This window comes from Oxyura jamaicensis, chromosome 5, assembly GCF_011077185.1.
Source record: "Oxyura jamaicensis isolate SHBP4307 breed ruddy duck chromosome 5, BPBGC_Ojam_1.0, whole genome shotgun sequence".
NCBI classification, from domain to species: Eukaryota; Metazoa; Chordata; class Aves; order Anseriformes; family Anatidae; genus Oxyura; species Oxyura jamaicensis.
This window is the reverse complement of record NC_048897.1, coordinates 39780472-39800578: the sequence shown is the minus strand read 5'-3', so window position 1 is coordinate 39800578 and position 20107 is coordinate 39780472. Positions and strand designations below refer to the sequence as shown.

General features: G+C 34.8%; 1 protein-coding gene across 6 annotated transcripts in view; it reads left to right on the top strand.

The window, feature by feature from the left end:
• Window positions 1-19219, top strand: part of DICER1 (dicer 1, ribonuclease III) — a 65933-nt gene extending 46714 nt beyond the window's left edge. For 5 of the 6 annotated variants that reach the window (XM_035327234.1, XM_035327233.1, XM_035327238.1 and 2 more), the window contains 12 exons: window positions 1999-2212; window positions 2610-2763; window positions 4171-4353; window positions 4677-4782; window positions 4874-5049; window positions 5322-6105; window positions 7503-7658; window positions 11490-12372; window positions 14321-14589; window positions 16831-16993; window positions 17089-17164; window positions 17451-17616. In XM_035327234.1, the coding sequence (XP_035183125.1) occupies window positions 1999-2212; window positions 2610-2763; window positions 4171-4353; window positions 4677-4782; window positions 4874-5049; window positions 5322-6105; window positions 7503-7658; window positions 11490-12372; window positions 14321-14589; window positions 16831-16993; window positions 17089-17164; window positions 17451-17616 (3330 nt within the window). Of the gene's footprint in view, window positions 1-1998; window positions 2213-2609; window positions 2764-4170; window positions 4354-4676; window positions 4783-4873; window positions 5050-5321; window positions 6106-7502; window positions 7659-11489; window positions 12373-14320; window positions 14590-16830; window positions 16994-17088; window positions 17165-17450 lie in introns of all 6 variants that reach the window. The other variant, XM_035327235.1, reaches the window with a different exon arrangement.
• The last annotated feature ends 888 nt before the right edge of the window (window positions 19220-20107 follow it).

The window sequence follows — 20107 nt, the reverse complement described above, 5'->3', positions numbered from 1 at the left end:
ATGTTCCTCCTTTTTTGTATGAAGTATGATAGGAATGGAGTTTCAGCTAGAGAGATGGCCTGCAGCACTAACTTATCTAGAGGAAAGCTATGATAACAAGTCCTTTCAGCATTCACAATCTGCTACAGCAGAGAAAGTAGGCTGTGTTAATAGAAATTGGCACAAAGCCCTAAGTGATAGTTACATCTGGGAGGAATTGTGTGGTGAGAATGCAAATGAAAGAATTCAGTGACTGTGCCCTTGCCTAAAGTGAATATTCTCAATTTCCATTTTGGCTTAAAAATATCTTTTGTGACAAGGGTAACAAACTTGTAGCAGATTAGTCACAGGAAAACCATTGTTGTAGACCTTTCTACAGAGGTTTTAATGCAAGCACATGAATGGGATTCCTGTGATTAAATATGAGAATCTTTTAAAGGAAGCATAATAGAAGTGAGTACTGAAGTTTACTTAACTATCACTGCTAAAACCAGCATGCTCCATTAGCAGTTCCTATCATCAAAGTTCTGCAGGAAAAGTACTATTGGTCTTATAGATTGGAAAGCCTAGGAGAAAAGTTTTAAAAAGAGACCTTAAAAGAGTGCAGTTCTAAAAATGTTCAGCATGGAGGGACTGTCTACATGATCATCCAAATCCACATCAAAAGTGCCTTCTGGTCACATATTCACCTGAATTATAATGAAATGTGATAATACTTAACACACACAGTAAATTTGTAATTTGTATTTTAATCAAAATTGAGATTAAAGAACTGGTAGATTTCACATTCTGGCAGATAATGAAAACATTTTATATCAGTTGGCTTTTTGGGAGTAAAAAGTGCTTGTGTGTTTCTTTTTTAAAGCTAGAGAATCATTCATCTGTTGATCAAAAATAAGTAGTATTCATTTAGAGACTCATACAGACCTGTAATATCATTGTGTGAAACTTCCTAAGGACATGAGAGCAACATACTTCAGTCCATAATTAGGTGATTTTTTCACATTTGCCTGGATATTATATACAATATATTAAAAAAATAAGCAGCATACATAAAGACAACTTGGTTTTCAGATTGGGTGCTTATTTTGAAATACCATATATTTCCAGTATTTCCTTTTACACCTACTTTCACTTCACTCCAGCTGCTTTGAGGCATTATGTTAAAGCAAAAACACCCTCACAGTCCTCAGAAACATGTAGTAGTCATGGAATGTAGTCACGTCAGATGTCCTGCTGTTTGATCTACCTCATATTAAAGATTCAGTAATGATGCTCCTTTGAAGATTTGCCCTGCTGCTTCTGTTTGGCAGTTGAGTTGCAACTGAAGAGTTAAACATGGCTCCAAACTGTGAGGCATTTTAAAGTATTTAGACTGTCAAGGGTGGTTCATGTGATAGCTGAAGTACTCTGTTCCACTCTCCTGGTCCTGCACAGTTCCACTGGAGAAGCAGATCTGTGAGAGTTTCCTTGGCTAACCAACGTCCAAATCTAAATTACCTGCATGTTTTCTGTCAGATATGGGAAATAGCAAACAGCAGTTTCAGCCACGAAAGAAGTGCAGTTCATTGTAGAATCTGCTGATTGGTGGGTTTTATGGTGTTTCTCGACAGCAGGGTCAGTTTCTTACAAATACTACTTCTGACACAAATGTTAAAGTAGGAAAGTGGCAGGAGAATGCCAACTTATAGAGGAGTACCTCTGGAGTAATTTCATACTCTTTGAGGAGGCTGGGACATTGGCTGATTTAGTGTGTAATCTGCCCCCAGCCTTGAAAGGGGCATGAGTTAGCACAAGTGTTTGAAACATGACTTGTTTCAACCAGCTGAGAGACTTTGTTTATTTTCTTTTAAACACTTAAATGGATTTCAGTACCATTTTTATTAGCAAAATGTTAGTACCAGTCTTTGCATAATTACCATTATCTGAACTAAGCAACTGGTACTCTGTAGCAGAATCCTATTCTGAACTTTTCTCTCTTTTTTTCTTTTGTTGTTGTTTTTTTGGTTTCATATATAGATTCCTCACTTTCCTGTGTATACTCGCTCTGGAGAGGTTACAATATCTATTGAGCTTAAGAAATCTGGTTTTACTCTGTCTCTGCAAATGCTTGAGCTGATAACACGACTCCACCAGTACATTTTTTCACATATTCTTCGTCTTGAGAAACCTGCACTAGAGTTCAAACCCACAGAAGCTGATTCAGCCTATTGTGTTCTACCTCTTAATGTTGGTAAGAATGGAGTGTTTTTTTTTTTTTAATATTCTCTTTTAATTCTTCAACACACTTGTTAATGTTTGTTAAATTTCAGGGGTTAGCTGTAGAAATAATACCATACGTGCTAGTATGGAATTTTATTAAGTTATAATTTTTATTGCTTCACAATTCAAATTAGTTTTAACTTAATGATGTGACTTGATTTATAGTAGATTTCAGCTGACTCTGTAAGGGTCTAAAATCATATGTATGTCTCCTTTGAAATCTCCTGGGGATAGATAAGTAAAATGAAAATAATCAAATATGTGTACAGAATAAGAAAAAAAGGTGCTGTAATTCACAACGTGCCAGACAAGTTCCTCCTGAAAAACTCTCCCCTGAATAACTGAGTTATGCATATTCCCTTTTGAAGTTGATGACTCCAGCACTTTGGACATTGACTTTAAGTTTATGGAAGACATTGAAAAGTCTGAAGCGCGTACAGGCATTCCCAGTACACAATACACAAAAGAAATGCCTTTCATTTTCAAGTTAGAAGATTACCAGGATGCAGTTATCATTCCACGGTGAGTATCAGGTATTTCTCTTATTTGGACATTCTTAAAATAGGCATGATTGTGAATAAGATAAGGAAAAAAGATTTTGTGAAATCTTCCTTAACCGGCACGTTCTTCACTGAAGAATTTCAGAAAGCCTGGGGATAAGGTTTTACTGAATTTCTGTTTGGAAGAAAGCTAAAAAGACTCATTGATAATATATTAATTTTATTTAGAGATGACAATTTAGATATTTGAATAGAAGCTTAGTGATAGATGAATTAGATCAAAGCACAAAATAAGCTTATAAGCAAACCTAAACATCCAATGTATCTTGTACAGTTATTTCAAAGTGTTCTATGTTATTTGGTCCCTTACTGATTTCATGTAGGAGAAAATTCCTTCTTGAACACGGATCAACTGCTGTACCAGTTAACAAATTACAAAATAAAAGAGACATTTCAGTATCATTACACATACTAACTAGGCACTGCCCTGTACAGTCTCTACTTATGACTGGTCCAGTACTTCAAAAGAACAGTTATGGGCTACTAGTTTAAGCAACAGCTTAAACTGACTCAGCCATGTTTCAAAGGAGAGAGAAGGGATATTTCTTTAGAGCCTCAGGGTTAAGAGAAGCCTTCATCCATAGAGTTAAGGCAGTGTAGATTCGTAGGTAAACATAGTAAGTAAACTGTAGTCAGGTCCTTGTGACGATACCTAGGAAACCAGGTATGTAAAGACTCCTTTAGAAAGTCTGAATTTCTGATATCAGGATTTAATTAGATTTCCTGTTTTGTTTGTTGTTTTTGTTTAATTATTATTTTCTTGTATGTGTTTATCACATAGAATCCATAGCATCACTAAAAAAAGGTGTTGCAGCATTCTGGCTTTAGTTTTCTAACATCTTACTTCTGTTAAAAGAGCCACACTGTCCTTGAAAGGCTTGTGAATTTACCATATTGAGTATCTGAATTTTTGCATTCTACTTTTAGTTGGAGGATGACTTAGTTAAAATACCAGTTTAGATATGAGGTTAAACAATGTTTGTATGAGGTACAACTCCATTTCTACTGATCTTATAACAAAAAGGAGATCAGATTTAAAAAGTCAAGTTCAATTGTTACATATTTGGAATTAAGAAATTATAATTTGTAGTATTACTCTTGAGATTTTTATCTATATATTGGGTTTTGAACACACAAATCCCCCATTTAATTTAAACATTTATGCAGAGGAAATTAAGAATAAAGCAAATCTATAATATGTTTATTTATTCTTCTCATTTAGTATTTGATTTAGCTAAATTAGTGTTTGTGTGTGGGGGTGTCTTTACGTGAGTTGTTTAATAGTTTATCACCTGACCACATTAGAACATGAAGAAGTTAGCACAAGCTTTACTTTAAAGATATAATATGCGTTGAATTTTTCTTTTAGGTATCGAAATTTTGATCAGCCTCATCGATTCTATGTAGCTGATGTATACACTGATCTTACTCCACTCAGTAAATTCCCTTCCCCTGAATATGAAACTTTTGCTGAATATTATAAAACAAAATATAATCTTGACCTGACCAACCTTAACCAGCCGCTGCTGGATGTGGACCACACATCTTCAAGGTAACAAGAGTCATATTTCTGTTTGATGTTTGTAGTTTGAGAACAAAGTACTGTTTCTTTTTCTCCATGTGATATTGCTAAGGGCTTGTGTTTTCCAAAGTACTGTTTTTTTTTTTTTTTTTTTTTTTTCCTGAGGGGTACCTAGCTTATGTTATACCACCTCTAACTTGAGTCCATTTCTTTTTTCCAGAAGTGGCTGTGCTGTCACTTCACAGTGCAATAAGGGTGAATACTGAATAAGTCATCACTTCAGAAAGTTTAGGCTAGTAAGTTCTATTTATTAATTATGTGTTTATATTAAACTGTTTTCACATGTATTTTAGACTTAATCTTTTGACTCCTCGCCATTTGAATCAGAAGGGAAAAGCACTTCCACTGAGCAGTGCTGAGAAGAGGAAAGCAAAATGGGAAAGTCTGCAGAATAAGCAGGTAAAATACAAATATTTAATTAAAGTTGCCTCTCTGTTAACAGTGGATAACTAATTTTACAAATAAAATTATTTTCTTCTTGCTTCCCCAGATACTGGTTCCAGAGCTCTGTGCTATACATCCTATTCCAGCATCACTGTGGAGAAAAGCAGTTTGCCTCCCCAGCATACTTTATCGCCTGCACTGCCTTTTGACAGCAGAGGAACTAAGAGCTCAAACAGCCACTGATGCTGGTGTAGGGGTGAAATCACTTCCTGCAGATTTCAGGTATGTATTGTTCATTATGTTTAATAACTGACCTCATTGAAAACAACGTGAAAAATTAGTTGTTAGGATAATTTAAAATTGATACCTTTTGTTTAACTCATGTCACTTTTCAGTCAAAATGGTAGTTAAGAAACACTTGACTGCAAATGGTGAAGTTAGATGCGGCAGACGCTTTTTACAGAAAAGTATTGCTTTCTTAAACACGTGCATGTAGTCATCTTGTCTTGTCATAATATTTTTTTCTTAATAAAGCCAGCATGTTGTCTTTACAGATACCCTAACTTGGACTTCGGATGGAAAAAGTCTATTGACAGCAAATCCTTCATCTCTATACCTAGCTCCTCTTTGGTAGAGAATGAAAATTACTGTAAGCACAGCACAATTGTTGTCCCTGAAAATGCTGCACATCAAGGTGCTAATAGAACCTCTTCTGCAGAAAAACATGACCAAATGTCTGTGAGTTACAGAACACTGCTCGATGAGTCACCCAGTAAACTCCAAATTGATGTCTCAGCAGAACTTGCAGCAATTAATGGTGTTTCTTATAATAAAAATCTTGCCAATGGCAATTGTGATTTAGTTAACAGAGACTTTTGCCAAGGAAATCAGCTGAATTACTGCAGGCAGGAAATTCCTGTACAACCAACTACCTCATATCCCATTCAGAATTTATACAGCAGTGAGAACCAGCCCAAGCCCAGCAATGAATGTACTCTACTGAGTAATAAATACCTTGATGGAAATGCTAACAGATCTACCTCAGATGGATGCCCTAAAATGGCAGTGACCACCAGTACTTCAACAGCTCTTAATCTTTCAAAAGACAGAGTGGATTCTGAAAAGAACCCTTCCAGTGGGTACTCCTCAAAAACTCTTGGTCCTAATCCTGGTCTCATTCTTCAAGCTTTGACTCTTTCAAATGCTAGTGATGGATTTAATCTAGAGCGGCTAGAAATGCTTGGTGATTCATTTTTAAAGCATGCCATCACTACATACTTGTTTTGCACTTACCCTGATGCACATGAGGGACGGCTGTCATACATGAGAAGCAAAAAAGTAAGTACTAACTATCCAACGATATTACATAGAAGGCATATATATTTATATTATATATATATAGTATATATATATTTAATTTATATATATATAAAGTATATATGTGTGTGTTTCTGTGCGTGTATCTATATTTGTGTATATAAATGCAGGATGAAGGAATTAATGTTACCATAGCTGTAATTGATTGAAACTGTTTTTTATGGTTCATTTCTAAATCTAAACCAGCTGGTTACCAGCCTAAGAAAGAATAGGACTGAATCAAACTAAAAGTTCTGGGTTAGTGAGAACACATTTGGTGGACCGAACTTTAGAGTTGCTTTGAGTAGAAACTCTTAATGGGAGAACTTGAATGAAGAAGGATCAAGAGTTAGCAGCACAGAGCATCTGGTTGTAGCTTTATTGACCTTCTTCTCTTTGTTTCTTCATTAAGTTACTTACCAAGAAAGCTTTCTGCATAATCTTACAAGAATACGTAAAATTAAACAAAAACAAATCTTACAGAACTGTTGAATCAAAACTTATAGAAGTATTCTAACGTAAATGTAAACAGTAGTGAGCAGTCTTCACTTCTACTATTGCTGTTTTAGAATTCTGGAATAATCGATTGTAAAAATGCTTTTTTTTCCCTTGTAATGTGATAATTTGAATTATACAAGCTAAGTATTTGATTGTCTACTTATAATAAAAGGCATCTCAGAGGATTAAATGTTTAAATGTTGTTTAGTCTTGGAAAGTAAAGAAGGCTACGTAATTTGCACTGTTCAAATAAAAGTGATTCATGTTCAAATTTCAAGACTTTAAAAAGAAATATGGAAAGTGTGTTTAAAATGAGAAATGAAGACCAGAAGTTGGTAGTTCAAAAGGAAAAGATATTTGTGTATGTGAGTGGGTTTTTTCCCTTCTATTTATATTATTTAAAAGAATCTGAATCTTTCAAAAATAACATCTGGATTATGACTTAATAAGATTTGTTTTACGGAACTGTGTGTTAACACTTTCTATTGCCAAGGTTAAGTCAATCTATTCACAATAGTAATCATTTTTCATTCCAAATCTAGTTTAAATGTTGATTGTTAATACTGGTAATTAATGATAGTTGGCCAGGTCATATTTACTATTATTCTAAAATTAGCAGTAATTCTGTTTTGTAAAGAGAATTTAAACTGTCAGATTTCTTTAACTGAAGTTGTTGCACCTAATATATTTCTCTTTAAATGAATGATATTTGCTGTGCTGTAAATTGGTTAAGAAAGCTGAACACCCTGTAGAGAACTAGAGGAAGTGCCTAATGATACAAAATCTGGCTTGACCATGTAAAATTGTTTTACTCTTTTATATTTTATCAATTTATCTTATAAATGTATGTCCAGAGATTTATCAGAATATTTTTCCTGAAGGTCAGCAACTGTAACTTGTATCGCCTTGGAAAAAAGAAAGGACTGCCTAGTCGTATGGTTGTGTCGATTTTTGATCCCCCCGTCAATTGGCTTCCTCCTGGTTACATAGTGAACCAGGACAAGAGCAACACTGACAAATGGGAGAAAGATGACGTGGTAAGACTTTATTTAACTATGTTGAAAAATAATCATCTTTATGCATCAGGATAATGTAATGACTGTGGTCTATATTCTTTTGCTCCTGCATCTTCCAATCCACCAGATATTTAGCTACATTTTTAAATAAATAAAATCAGTACCTTTCTTTCATTTCTGTCAAAAGCTTCATAACTTAAGGAAAATGAGGAGCGGACTGATCCCAGTTAAAACCCAAACTAAGGAAATTGGTTGAACATCATCCAATAAAGAATGTGAATATTAACAGAAAAGTGGGAAAGACAAACTTTTTTCCATGTAACATTCTGTCATGAGTTTGCCAGGTCTGAAATTCATCTTGGAAATTTTAAATTGAATTATCATTATTGTTTTTGCTGTAATACTTATATAGAAGACCTTTTATATCTGTCTGCTTTTTGATAAATAAGGAGTTTACAGAACGTATGAAAAGGAGTTGGCATTTTTCAAAGTGCTTTGGCAGAATAAAGTTTGCAGCTGGCTTGAAAAAATATTGGTTGCTGTTAGCTACAAAGCAGGGATGATCAAGAGCTACTTCTCATCCAAAATAAAATGCTGAGGTAGACACCCTTACTGTCTGTCACCCAAAGTTTTGGAATGGCAAATCTTAATCATGAACTATGACATTTTTTTTCTGACTAAACTCCCTGTATGCTGACATTAAAAGTGGGTGTTTAAGAAATATCACTGATTACAACAGTGAGTAACGTAATTTTTAAATGTTTGAGAATAGTTTGTAGGTTAGGGGAAGTGGGGGGATTTGCTCTTTTCTCCCATTCAAAGACTACACTCAGATTGTAGAACCACCAGAGGGCACATGAGAGGGCTGATAGGTAGTTGTGCTGTGCAAATAAATGTTTATTGCAGAATGAAACAACCTGATTATTGTGGTTCTGTATTGTGCCAAGATTTCATTTCAAAGAGACTTGCTGTTCTACCTTTCTAAAAATAAAATAGTACATGTGGGACAGGCGCTAATCATTACTTTCAAAACATTTCACTTCTCCATAACTTTTCAGTGGCCTTTTCCTCTTTGCTAGTTAGTCACTGTTTATTTGTAAACAAAATATTAAATTTCAGACCAAAATACAGTGATACAACTAAGTAGTAGGTTGTGGGTTTTTTCTCGTGCCAAGTGGCAACTGGATGTTTTGCAACCTCACATTTAAATTTCATTCTTTATCCGTGGAGTCATGGTCTATGACTGGAGCTAGAAATCTTCTATATGATAACAGATTATATTAAAACATCCTAGTCAAATGTTAGTATTTTTGTGTTATCAAGCATTAAGATCTTCCCTGTCCTAGATTGGTCTGTTTATCAAATACCTCTTTTCCAAAAAGCATGAAAAAAACACATGACGTAATTATCTTCAGCTTGCAAGTGGCCATAACTTCTTCAAAATTAAGCAGATGATCTTTAAGAAAAACTCATCTCCTCTGGAGTTAATTTTGGATTCTTACTTGAAGTGCTGTTTAATTACGAAAAAAATCAACTCTCAGAATTGTTTCCTGGCTTGTTTAGCTACTGAGCCTTCTCACCACTTAGATTTTTCATTTTCATAACTTTTTAATACTCTAAGTCTTGTGCAGACAATATTAGGATAGGTTACTTAGATGTCCTGTTTCTTAAAAATTAATTGTAATTAACTTGTGAGTGAAAATGTAGTAATTTATCAATTTTTAAATCTTTGCAAAAACAGTCAGTGGAGTCTTCCAAATTAACGCGTCTCATTCAGGGAGTGTATTTTTATTTTAGTGTTAGATGGGACAGGTGGTGGGTGATAAGAAAAAACTCGGCACTAGCTCGAGTTGGGACTGGTTAAATAAACTTGTCTTGAACATTGTGCTGCTACTGGTGTCCAAAATAACTACTTGAATCAAACTTTGTAGTTTGGTATTGAACAATTAAAGTTACTGAAATCCCTGCTTTGTGTGTGTGAAACGGGTAGTTACAGTAGCAGAAATTTTTGGCAAATATATTCGAACTATCAATTTCTACAGGAAACATTTTTCCTCTCAGTCTTTACTAAACCTGACAGCCTGCTCCATTGTGATGAAGGTCACCATCCATTTGATCAACGGGTGGGGTTCAAGTGCTGCCTCGTGCACCTTACGGCTGCCACCCATCCACCCCTCTAAGGAGATGTGCGTTTGGCCCAAAGGGAGGTGTCCCCAGCATTAGCATCTGGTTAACAGATTCACAGGATTAGTGAGCTGAGACTCCGTTATAGCATACATAGATTGAGGGCAGATAGAGGCTGTTTCACTTGATTCAAAATGGTGTTGGCTTTCAGGACCCAATCCAGAAAAGCACTTTGAATCTGATCTTGCTCCTATCAAATTCAGCGGCAGAATTCCCATTGACATCAATGATGCTGGGCTGAGCCTGTGAACAGTCCTTTTGATGTAAGGAAGACTACTTGTGCATTTAGCTAATATGTTTAAGTGCTTTCCTGGATTGGGGCCATAGCAAATTGTACAGCATTGTATAGCTTGGGCGTATCTGTGTTCAATTTATCATTTACTTAAGTCCATACCAATTCGCTCCATATGAGGAGGGAAGAGATATGAGATATCATACTTCTACTGTTGTGGATATGAATTTATGTATTAAAAAATTGGTGACAAATGTAACTTTTCTTTTAAGTAGATAAGGCTATAAGCATAGCCTGAAAAAAAAAAAAAAAGTAGTTGTTTAAAGGTTAGGAATAATACTAGTTGCTTTGATGCCTTTACACTGCATTATTATCTTACTTCATGATTTAATGTTTATGTGGATTTCAGTACAAAACAAAAACTTATATTGTGTAAGTGTGCTATTTATCTGCTTTTCCATTCTTATACGTTCTCTGCTGAAATCCTGGTAATACAAAATGTATGACAAACTGGAGAGATTTCATATTTGTTAAAATTACAAATTATTAACTTGTACTTTGGTTCTGTAAGCAGCAAGATCACTTATTGAATCCCTGATGCATGCAATCAAGACAGTCTCCCACACAAGCATTTAATTCTTGCCAACTGGTATTAGGCTCCTATTTTTGATCTGTAATATAAAAATCACCTACACTGATTCAGTAATCTTACTTTCTATTAGCTTGCTGAGTACACTGCAGATCATTTGCAACTAACTGTATGTGAGAATATGGATAAATATATTTTGCTACTTCAGGTGGTGATTATTGAAGCACAAGGATCAAGTTGGTTCTTACAGTGTTTCATTGAATGTGTTTTCAGTTTATTTATCCCCAAACTGAGATTATGGTGATTATGACTGTAGTGAACCCTTTGAGCCCCTTCCTACTTGGCATAGAAGGATGTAGAAAGAATCTTCAAAATTACGTTGATGAAACATTTGCAGTAACCTTTCTTAGTAGCCAGAGAGAAGGATATGCCCAAATCTGTTCCTTCTTTAAGTCTCTAAATTTAAGTTACTAAAATTATTTCTTTAGTTTTCTTTGGCATGCATGTAGGCATTGTTTAGTAGTTTTTGAGTAGTTGTGTGTGCAGTGGATACAGGTATAAGCATGAGTTCCTATGAAACATAGCACGTGTTGTACATAAAACATTCAAAAGCTTTATAACTTAACCTGTAATGGTGTGTTCCAAGACAATCGCTCCAGTCTTATAATACTAGTGTTAATTGAGATTGTATTGTGTGTCTGACTAGACAATATCATTAGGAATATTAACTAAAAATAAAATCAGGCTTATTATTAGCAGATATTACTCAAATCATATTTTTATGACACTTGTGGAATAAGAGCTTCTTATTTTCCTCCTTAGTTGTTTATTTTTTGTTCTTTCATAGACAAAGGAGAATTTGTTGGCTAATGGTAAACTGGAGGATTATGATGATGATGAAGAGGATGAAGACCTAATGTGGAGGTTACCCAAGGAAGAACCAGACTTTGAAGATGATTTTTTGGAGTATGATCAGGAGCATATCAAATTCATTGATAATATGTTAATGGGATCAGGGGCTTTTGTGAAGAAAATTTCTCTCTCTCACTTTTCAACCACTGATTCGAACTATGAATGGAAAGCACCCAAAAAGTCATCCCTGGGTAACGTTCAGTTTTCATCAGATTTTGATGATTTTGACTATAGCTCTTGGGATGCTATGTGCTATCTGGATCCTAGCAAGGCTGTTGAAGAAGATGATTTTGTAGTGGGCTTCTGGAATCCATCAGAAGAAAACTGTGGTGTTGATGCAGGAAAACAATCTATCTCATATGACTTGCATACAGAGCAGTGTATTGCTGACAAAAGCATTGCAGACTGTGTGGAAGCCCTGTTGGGCTGCTATCTGACCAGCTGTGGTGAAAGAGCTGCTCAGCTTTTCCTGTGTTCATTGGGGCTGAAGGTGCTCCCTGTAATTAAAAAGACTGATTGGGAAAGCACTTTGTGTGCCACCGGAGAGAACTGTAACAGTGAGCAGAAGAATCTTTCACCAAACTCTGTTTCTGCTTCTGTAGCTAATTCAGAGCCTTCTCTTTATAAAGACCTGGAGTATGGCTGTTTGAAGATTCCACCAAGGTGTATGTTTGATCACCCGGATGCTGAGAAAACCCTGAATCACCTTATTTCTGGTTTTGAAAACTTTGAGAAGAAAATAAACTACAGTTTTAAGAACAAGGCTTACCTTCTTCAGGCATTTACTCATGCCTCATACCATTATAATACCATTACTGGTAAGTTATCTTAAAGAAAACTGTTTTTTTCTTATATGATGAATGTAATAGAGGTAGTTTATGTTGTGTTTGTTCCTCTATGCAGTCTTTTTTTTTTTTTTTTTTTTTTTTTAATATCTGACATGCTACTTTAGGAATTCAACTGTCTCTTAACAGAAAATCTTAGAAAACAGTATCTTGCCTTGATTTAGAAAGGGGGATACTTGTTGAAGCTGTATCTCAATGATTATATTTTGACTTGGTACAGATACAAGTTTCGTCTCTGACACTGTATAACCAGTTGCATAAAACTTACCTTAGGTCCTCATTGAGCTGTGATAAGTTCCTATATAACTCCAGAAAATCACAGTTCTTCTAGAAGTAGAGATCATGTTTTGCAACTACATTTACCAGTTTTGTCCCATAATTTAATACCGCAAATACTACACTTTGACTGTACTTCTAAAGACTAAGTGTAGACTATACAACATTTATTAGCTCGATAGTCTCTAAAATAGTGAAATACAGAGACTTCAATTTGAAGTTGTGAATTGGAAGGCTTAATTAAGTCTAGGTATTTTATTGAGTAAATATTGAAGCAGTTTACTAAATCAGACTAAATATTAATTTCAGGTAGACTGCTTAATGATTCTGTACATGATCTCATAAAAGATTTAACTGCAATCCAAATTTGAATGTCTGTAATCTTCTTCAATTACTTTTGCTTATACTAATTAAGTATTCATTCTTTCTAAAATTATAACTATTTTGCTATTATAACATGCAACCCTATTTGGATGGCAAATTCCTGTGCAGTCACCAGTACGAATTTTTCCCCATAGTGAATCCGTTCCTTATTCCAAGCAGTAAGAAGTCTCTGTTTTAATTAAAGGAATAACTAATTTTGAAACCTTAGTACATTGAGAAACAGTCCTGATGAAACACTGAAATGCTCCGTTGGTTTTTCATTTGAAGTAGTATTGCCTACATGCTACATGTACATTTACTTTTTACAGAAACTTCACACAACGTATAGAAGGTAGATGATTCCTTTTTATATATGCTAACAAACAGAAAGATTGGGGCATAGTGCCTAGATGAAATTACGTCTCTCGTAGCTAAAACTTTTAATCCCAGTCCCTTTTCTATTTACCAAAAAAGATAATTTGGAGTTGCTGCAACAGGCAAAGCTTCTTTTCTTAAGAAGCATTAGTTGTGATGTGGCAGTATCTTAGATTCAGTTGCTATAAAAGCAGCCATTTCACTTCTCAAGTAGCAATTTAGTCTTCCTTCCTTCTCTTCCCACCTATCCCTGTTTGCTTTCAAGAGGTTTAGTTGGTGGTGGTAGTTTTATTTATTTTCTAAAAATAGACCTCCATAGCTCTCCATTCCCCTCTCCCTTGTCAATTTTCCAAACAGCGAAAGCTTGCCAATTTTATTTGTCAGCTTAAAAGAGCCCCTTCTGAATGGGAATCTTGGTTCAGTGCATTTAGAGAATTCTAAATGTGTGGCCAATTGCATCAAAAAATCTCATTGTATGTCCCCCTGCTTTTAATGTAGTGATTTCTTTATTCATTTTTGCAAGATTAATTGTCATCCTTTCCAAATTAATTTCCTAGTAGAGTCTCTTGATTTTTATTTGTGCATGTTTCTCAGCACAATAGGGCATAAGCATTAATTGGTTATAAACAAAAGTGTTTTGCTAGCCTGACAAATTAACATTTGGTTTAAAAGTAGCTTTATTTCTAAATAAAACATGTTTTTTTCCTTATTTTTGTAATTCACTAACAATCTTTTTAAAGATAACGATACCTGTTTTAAAATGCACATTGTCTTCCGTGAGCATTGGATAGTTTGTGGAATTCACAGGGCAGCGTACCAAACCTCCTTTCCAGAAAGGCCTGGAAAGAATGTGTGTGCTAAACTTAATTGTGTTGTTATATATTCTTCTATTGCCAATGCTTTCAAGATTGTTACCAGCGCTTAGAATTCCTGGGAGATGCAATTTTGGACTACCTCATAACCAAGCACCTTTACGAAGACCCACGGCAACATTCTCCAGGAGTTCTCACTGACCTGCGATCTGCTCTAGTCAATAATACCATTTTTGCATCACTAGCTGTAAAGTACGACTACCACAAGTACTTCAAAGCTGTCTCTCCTGAACTGTTTCATGTTATTGATGACTTTGTGCAGTTTCAAATGGAAAAGAATGAAATGCAAGGAATGGATTCTGAGGTTAGTGGTAGTAGAAAAAATGTTTTGAGTATCTGATTTGTAGCACGTCATTGGATTTTTTAGCATGATGCGCATTTTTGTAATGTTTCAGTTTTAAGCGCAAAGCAGCCAAAAAGCAGGTGGCTCCCAGTAATAAAGCATTCAATATGCAGAGTAAAATACAATCTTCAGAAGGTGTAACGTACATAAAAACATCCAGAAAATAATTTGAGACCAGTTTTGCCTATAGATTTTTCTGTGACAGTTAATTTCAATTTAATTTTCACCTTTGTGCTGTTGTTATTAGAGTGTTTTCCCCATGTTGTTCTTAGCTTGCTTTCTCCTCTGATCGATTGGAAGCTTACTCTACCATAAAACTGTAACGAAGAGGCACTAAGTCACATAGTGCTGACTTGGGGTAGGATATTCATGCAACGCTATGAACAATACCATCTTGGCACAATGGCTGGGATTATTTAATTTAGCACACTGTGTAAGAAATTCCCACTCTTTATTCTGGATGATTTCTGCTGGAGCAGGTCTAATCGCATTGCACTCCATTGTGTTTGAAATGTAAAACGAAAAGCTTTGTATCTGCTAGACAGGGAAGCATAAGCATCATTCAAATAAACCACCTGATAAAGAGTTAAACTGAAGACTTGGAAGCACAGATCATATCCGTGTCCGAGTGGGAAACATAATGATAATGAAAATTTACCAAAGAATTGACTAAAACCAAGTCCTTTAGATGAGCTGCTCAGAAAATGTATGAGAGCAAGGGCCTTCGGGGTCAAATTCTAACCAGGGATTTGGAAGAGATGGACGTCATCCTTTTTTAAAAATGTTATCAAATAGATATTCCTAATAGTTTGTCTTCTGTAAAACTATGACTAATCTCTTAGAAAATATTCTGAGAATACTCTAGCACTAGATAAACACATTTTCCCTGACTTTAGTAACTTCTACTTTCTGATATACAATTTAAAGCTTGGGGATAAAAAGGCTTCAGTTCCTTATGTGTTTACAGCCCTTGCATCTGTTAGAGAGTGAAATCCATATGTTTTACGGGAAGGTTGAGAAAGTACTGACTAAGAAAAATTTTCATTGAAACTTAGATAGTACAGATTATTTCACATCAGAGATAAAACTATTATCTGTGTTCATCACAATGTAAGTAAAAAGGTTAGAAACTCATCTTACAAGCTCATAAGAGTAATTTTAGCTTTGTTCAGTTTTTGCTGGTATGCAAAAAGATTGCCTAGAAATTTCCACTGAAGTTGCGACCAAATTGTGAGATAGCTGTTTCAAATAAAATTCTTGTTTCACTCTCCCTACGCCTGCTCCCTATCTTGGTCTGGCACTGAATTACTGAAACTCTTATTTCATCACAGTTAATGCAAGAGTCTTTGTTTCTGCAGTTCATGCCAGCTAGACTGGTTTCCATGTGTGTCTCCATGTCATCTGCTTTTCTTTTTTCAGATCTCACTCCTGAAACATCTGTTGCTCCTTGCCTTATAGCTCTTAATTTCTCTCTCCTTCTATTACTTAAGTTCTGTGTAATTCTAAAGTGCTTCAGCTTGCACTTGGTATGAAATACAGTATTCAAAACACAAACCATTTCATTTTTTAACTTGGAAACTCCTGTTTGGAAGGTATACACACCAGGTTTGATTTGTTTAATTGATTTTAGGTAGCAATGTTGGGTGGGTTATCAGTTATCAATGGCTTATCTTAATAATGTTTATTTTACACGTCTTCTGAGGTGGATGAGGTAAGGAAAGGTGCATCCAACTTGCATCCATGGATTTGACTTAGGGTTTTTAAAGATTCCTTCTAGGAGGCCTTTAATTTATGAAGTCGTCTTTTGTTATGAGTAGCTTGCTAGTATTCATTGATAGAGCCAAGTCTGTTTCTCATTGGGGGAAAAAAACAGATCCATGGTGAAATCCTACAGAATTATTAAAGGAGGAATTCACAAAGCATATAAGTCCTCTGTACACAATGGTGTTTGGGATTTTTTTTTTCCACATTTGAAAAATGATATATCCACCAACTTGGTTTCATGGTTTCATTGGGGAATAAAAGAACAATTTCACTGTGGAAAGTTGTCAATGAAAAACTTAAAGGAAGCAGCTCAGGATAGGATGTAAGAGAGGTTACATTTCTGAAGATCTTTGTTTTATTTTAAAAGAAGCAAATGTCTTTCTTTTCTTCCCCCCCCCCCCTTCCCCCTCCCCCCTCCTTTTTTGTAATTGCAAACAGCTCAGAAGATCTGAAGAAGATGAAGAAAAAGAGGAAGACATTGAAGTACCAAAGGCCATGGGGGATATATTTGAGTCCCTTGCTGGTGCCATTTATATGGATAGTGGAATGTCTTTGGAAATGGTTTGGCAAGTGTACTATCCAATGATGAGGCCATTAATAGGTATTGTCAGCTTTCAGAAAATAAGAAATGATTAAGTGCCATCTGTTATAAAGAGAACAAGCATCATTTTTTTATTATTATTTATTTTTTAACAGAAAAATTTTCTGCTAATGTGCCCCGTTCCCCAGTGCGAGAGCTGCTGGAAATGGAGCCAGAGACGGCCAAGTTTAGGTAAGAATACACTTTCTTTGGTGTAGACTGCCCTAAAATGTTTTTAAGCTGTGCTTTGTAAACTACTGAAGATTTTTAAATGTCATGAGTGACTTTTAATCTCATTTGCACTAAGCAGCTAAGATGGTCTTTGTGTTCATTTTTTCCCCCATGTATAACTTACTGAGAAAAGTAATGATTTCTGTTTAACCGTGCTGCTTTTACTTCTGTAGAAAAGAGAAAGTAGGTCTTGTGTTTCACATTAACTTGCCTAGACAGTAAGTAATTCTTGTGTATATTTTTGCAGTCCTGCAGAAAGAACTTACGATGGAAAGGTCAGAGTAACAGTGGAAGTTGTAGGAAAGGGAAAGTTTAAAGGTGTTGGCAGAAGCTACAGGATTGCCAAATCTGCAGCTGCAAGAAGAGCACTACGAAGCCTCAAAGCAAATCAACCTCAGGTCCCAAACAGCTGAGACTCCTCTTAAAAAATAAATAAAATGGGGAAAAAAACACATATGAAATAAAAAGCAAATTTTTAAAAATGTTGATGTTGAGAGGAACAAATTGGAAGACAGAATCTAAAGTTTGTTTGATAACAGAATAGTTAACAAAACATTTAACATGTATAAAATTTTGGAACTAATTGTAGTTAGTTTTTTGCGCAAACACAATCTTGTCTTCTTTCCTCACTTCTGCTTTGTTTAATCACAAGAGTGCTTTAATGATGACATTTAGCAAGTGTTCAGAATAATTGTTGTCAGGTCTTTTTGGTTTACTTTTATTGTCAGTACAGCTTTGCTTAGTGTTAGAAGGCCAGGGAGCTTATGCCTAATGCAGTTGCTAGATTTATATATAATAATCTTGAAATTCTTCAATCTGTGCACTAGTGCCAGTCATAAAGCAGTTGATAAACTGTACTGGATGATTGGGTATAAGAAAGTATAAGTGTGCCAGTATTCTCCTTTTTTTTTTTTTCCTCCATGTCATCTTTTTACATTAAGATGACATTCCCAATCATTATTGCACTTATTTGTTAGGGACAGATTTTAATTGAAATGGCTGGCATACTGGTAAAACGAGACTTCAATTTCCTTATGCCACATAGTCTTGCATAAAAAAAAGGTTCTTGCCTTAAAAATAAATAAACCCTCATTAATAATCTTTAATTTTTGATCTTTTTTGGAACAAGCTGTTTTACATTCCCGTCATTTTGTTATGCATTTTACAATGATACAGCTCTATATTTACAGTACAACTCATTACTATAGCTGTGAGTTATTACAGGATTATAATAGAAATTGTATTCATATATATGTAATTAGGTTATTTTTAACAATTCAGAGGAGGTGGTTAGTCTACAGATTTTTTTATACCATAAACAAAATATGGTCTTTGGCTAAAATTCCAATTTTACACAAAGCTGCAAGCTAGATAGTTCCAATACTGGAAACAGTAATGAATAATTGCACAGTGCAAGTTGTCACTCTAACAAAATAACCTTAGACATATCACACCTAAAATATGCTGCAGATTTTATAGTCAATTGGTTACGTATTTAACGAACGGAGCACCTTTACACTTAGATATTTCCACGTAAATTTCTTACTGTACTTTTCAGAGTTGCATGCATATTTCACCTACCAAAGCTGTGCTGTTAAATAACATGAAAGTTGATGTTTGAGATAACTGCCGTACTTTTGATACATCTGTGATTTAGGTCCTTAATTTAGAGAAACTAGCGCATTGATGTTTTGGTCTACTGGGGATGGGGGGAAATCATACTTTTATTTTTTTTAGGCTTTGCCTATACTTCTTTAATTAGATTTATGTAGGCACTCTTCACTTAAATACCTCAGTTCTTTTCTTTTCTTTTTCTTTATTTTTTTTTTTTTTGCATGCATTGTTTTTTTTCTGTTTTGGTGCTATGTTTATATATTATGCTTGAAATTTTAATTTTTGCACTGTAACTGTAATACCTCTTAATTTACCTTTTTAAAAAGCTGTGGGTCTTGTACTCCCACCAATATCAGTAGAGGTTTGCTGCAATTTTGCCCTGTTTAATTATGCTTGAAGTTTGAGAAAGCAGAGCAAGGTGTTTTAACGTTTTCCAGCACAATAGTTTGAACTTGATGCTGTGTCTTATGTATTAAATTACAGATAAATACTGTATTTCCTGCTTTTAAACCCTATTCCTTTCCTCACAAAATGCACACTAAAACAAAACAAAAACTGTCAGCTCTTGCTTTCTTATTAAAAAAAAAAAAAAGACAAAAAAAAAAGCCTTAGTGGCAAGGGATAGGCATTAAGCTTTTCTGAAATACAGTTTTCAAATGTTCGTGTATTTTCTATCTCAGTAATTTTTCATTATGCAAAAAGGACCATTCCTGTATTTGAAAAGAGCATTGTTATAGTAGTCAGAATGAGAACTAAAATACTAGCTTGTAAACAAATTCTAGCATTTCTTTGGTACTTCAGTCATGAAATTATAACAGCAAAGTATAAGACCTGCAAGTCTTGATGTGTATAAAAATGTGAATGAGATTGAACAGTGAAAACATGAAGTCTAAATTTTCAAAAGTACATTGCTTTGAGTTAGCTTTTTCTTTAAGTTATAGCTCTTTCTTCCTCCTACAGCTCACTCCCAGAGGGTCGGAGTGAAGTTTCTTAGGGAAAATACATGGTCAGTAAAGTTAGCAATTATGTGTTGCTGACCAGACATCGATCAGCAAATAAAATCAGACCATACAGAAAGTCTTAAGTAGTTTTAACTGCATTACAGAAAACTAAAAATAACTTAGTCTTTGAACGCCTAAAATTTCTTACTGATTGTTGCAAGGTTATAGATTCTCAGGGGTTTCAGGTGATTGTTAGCAGTAAAGTGGTACAGAGTGTTTTTGATGCAAAGAAAATTAACTGAATTTGCTCTGTATTTCAGAACAGTTTAATGATCACTTTGTTACTAGA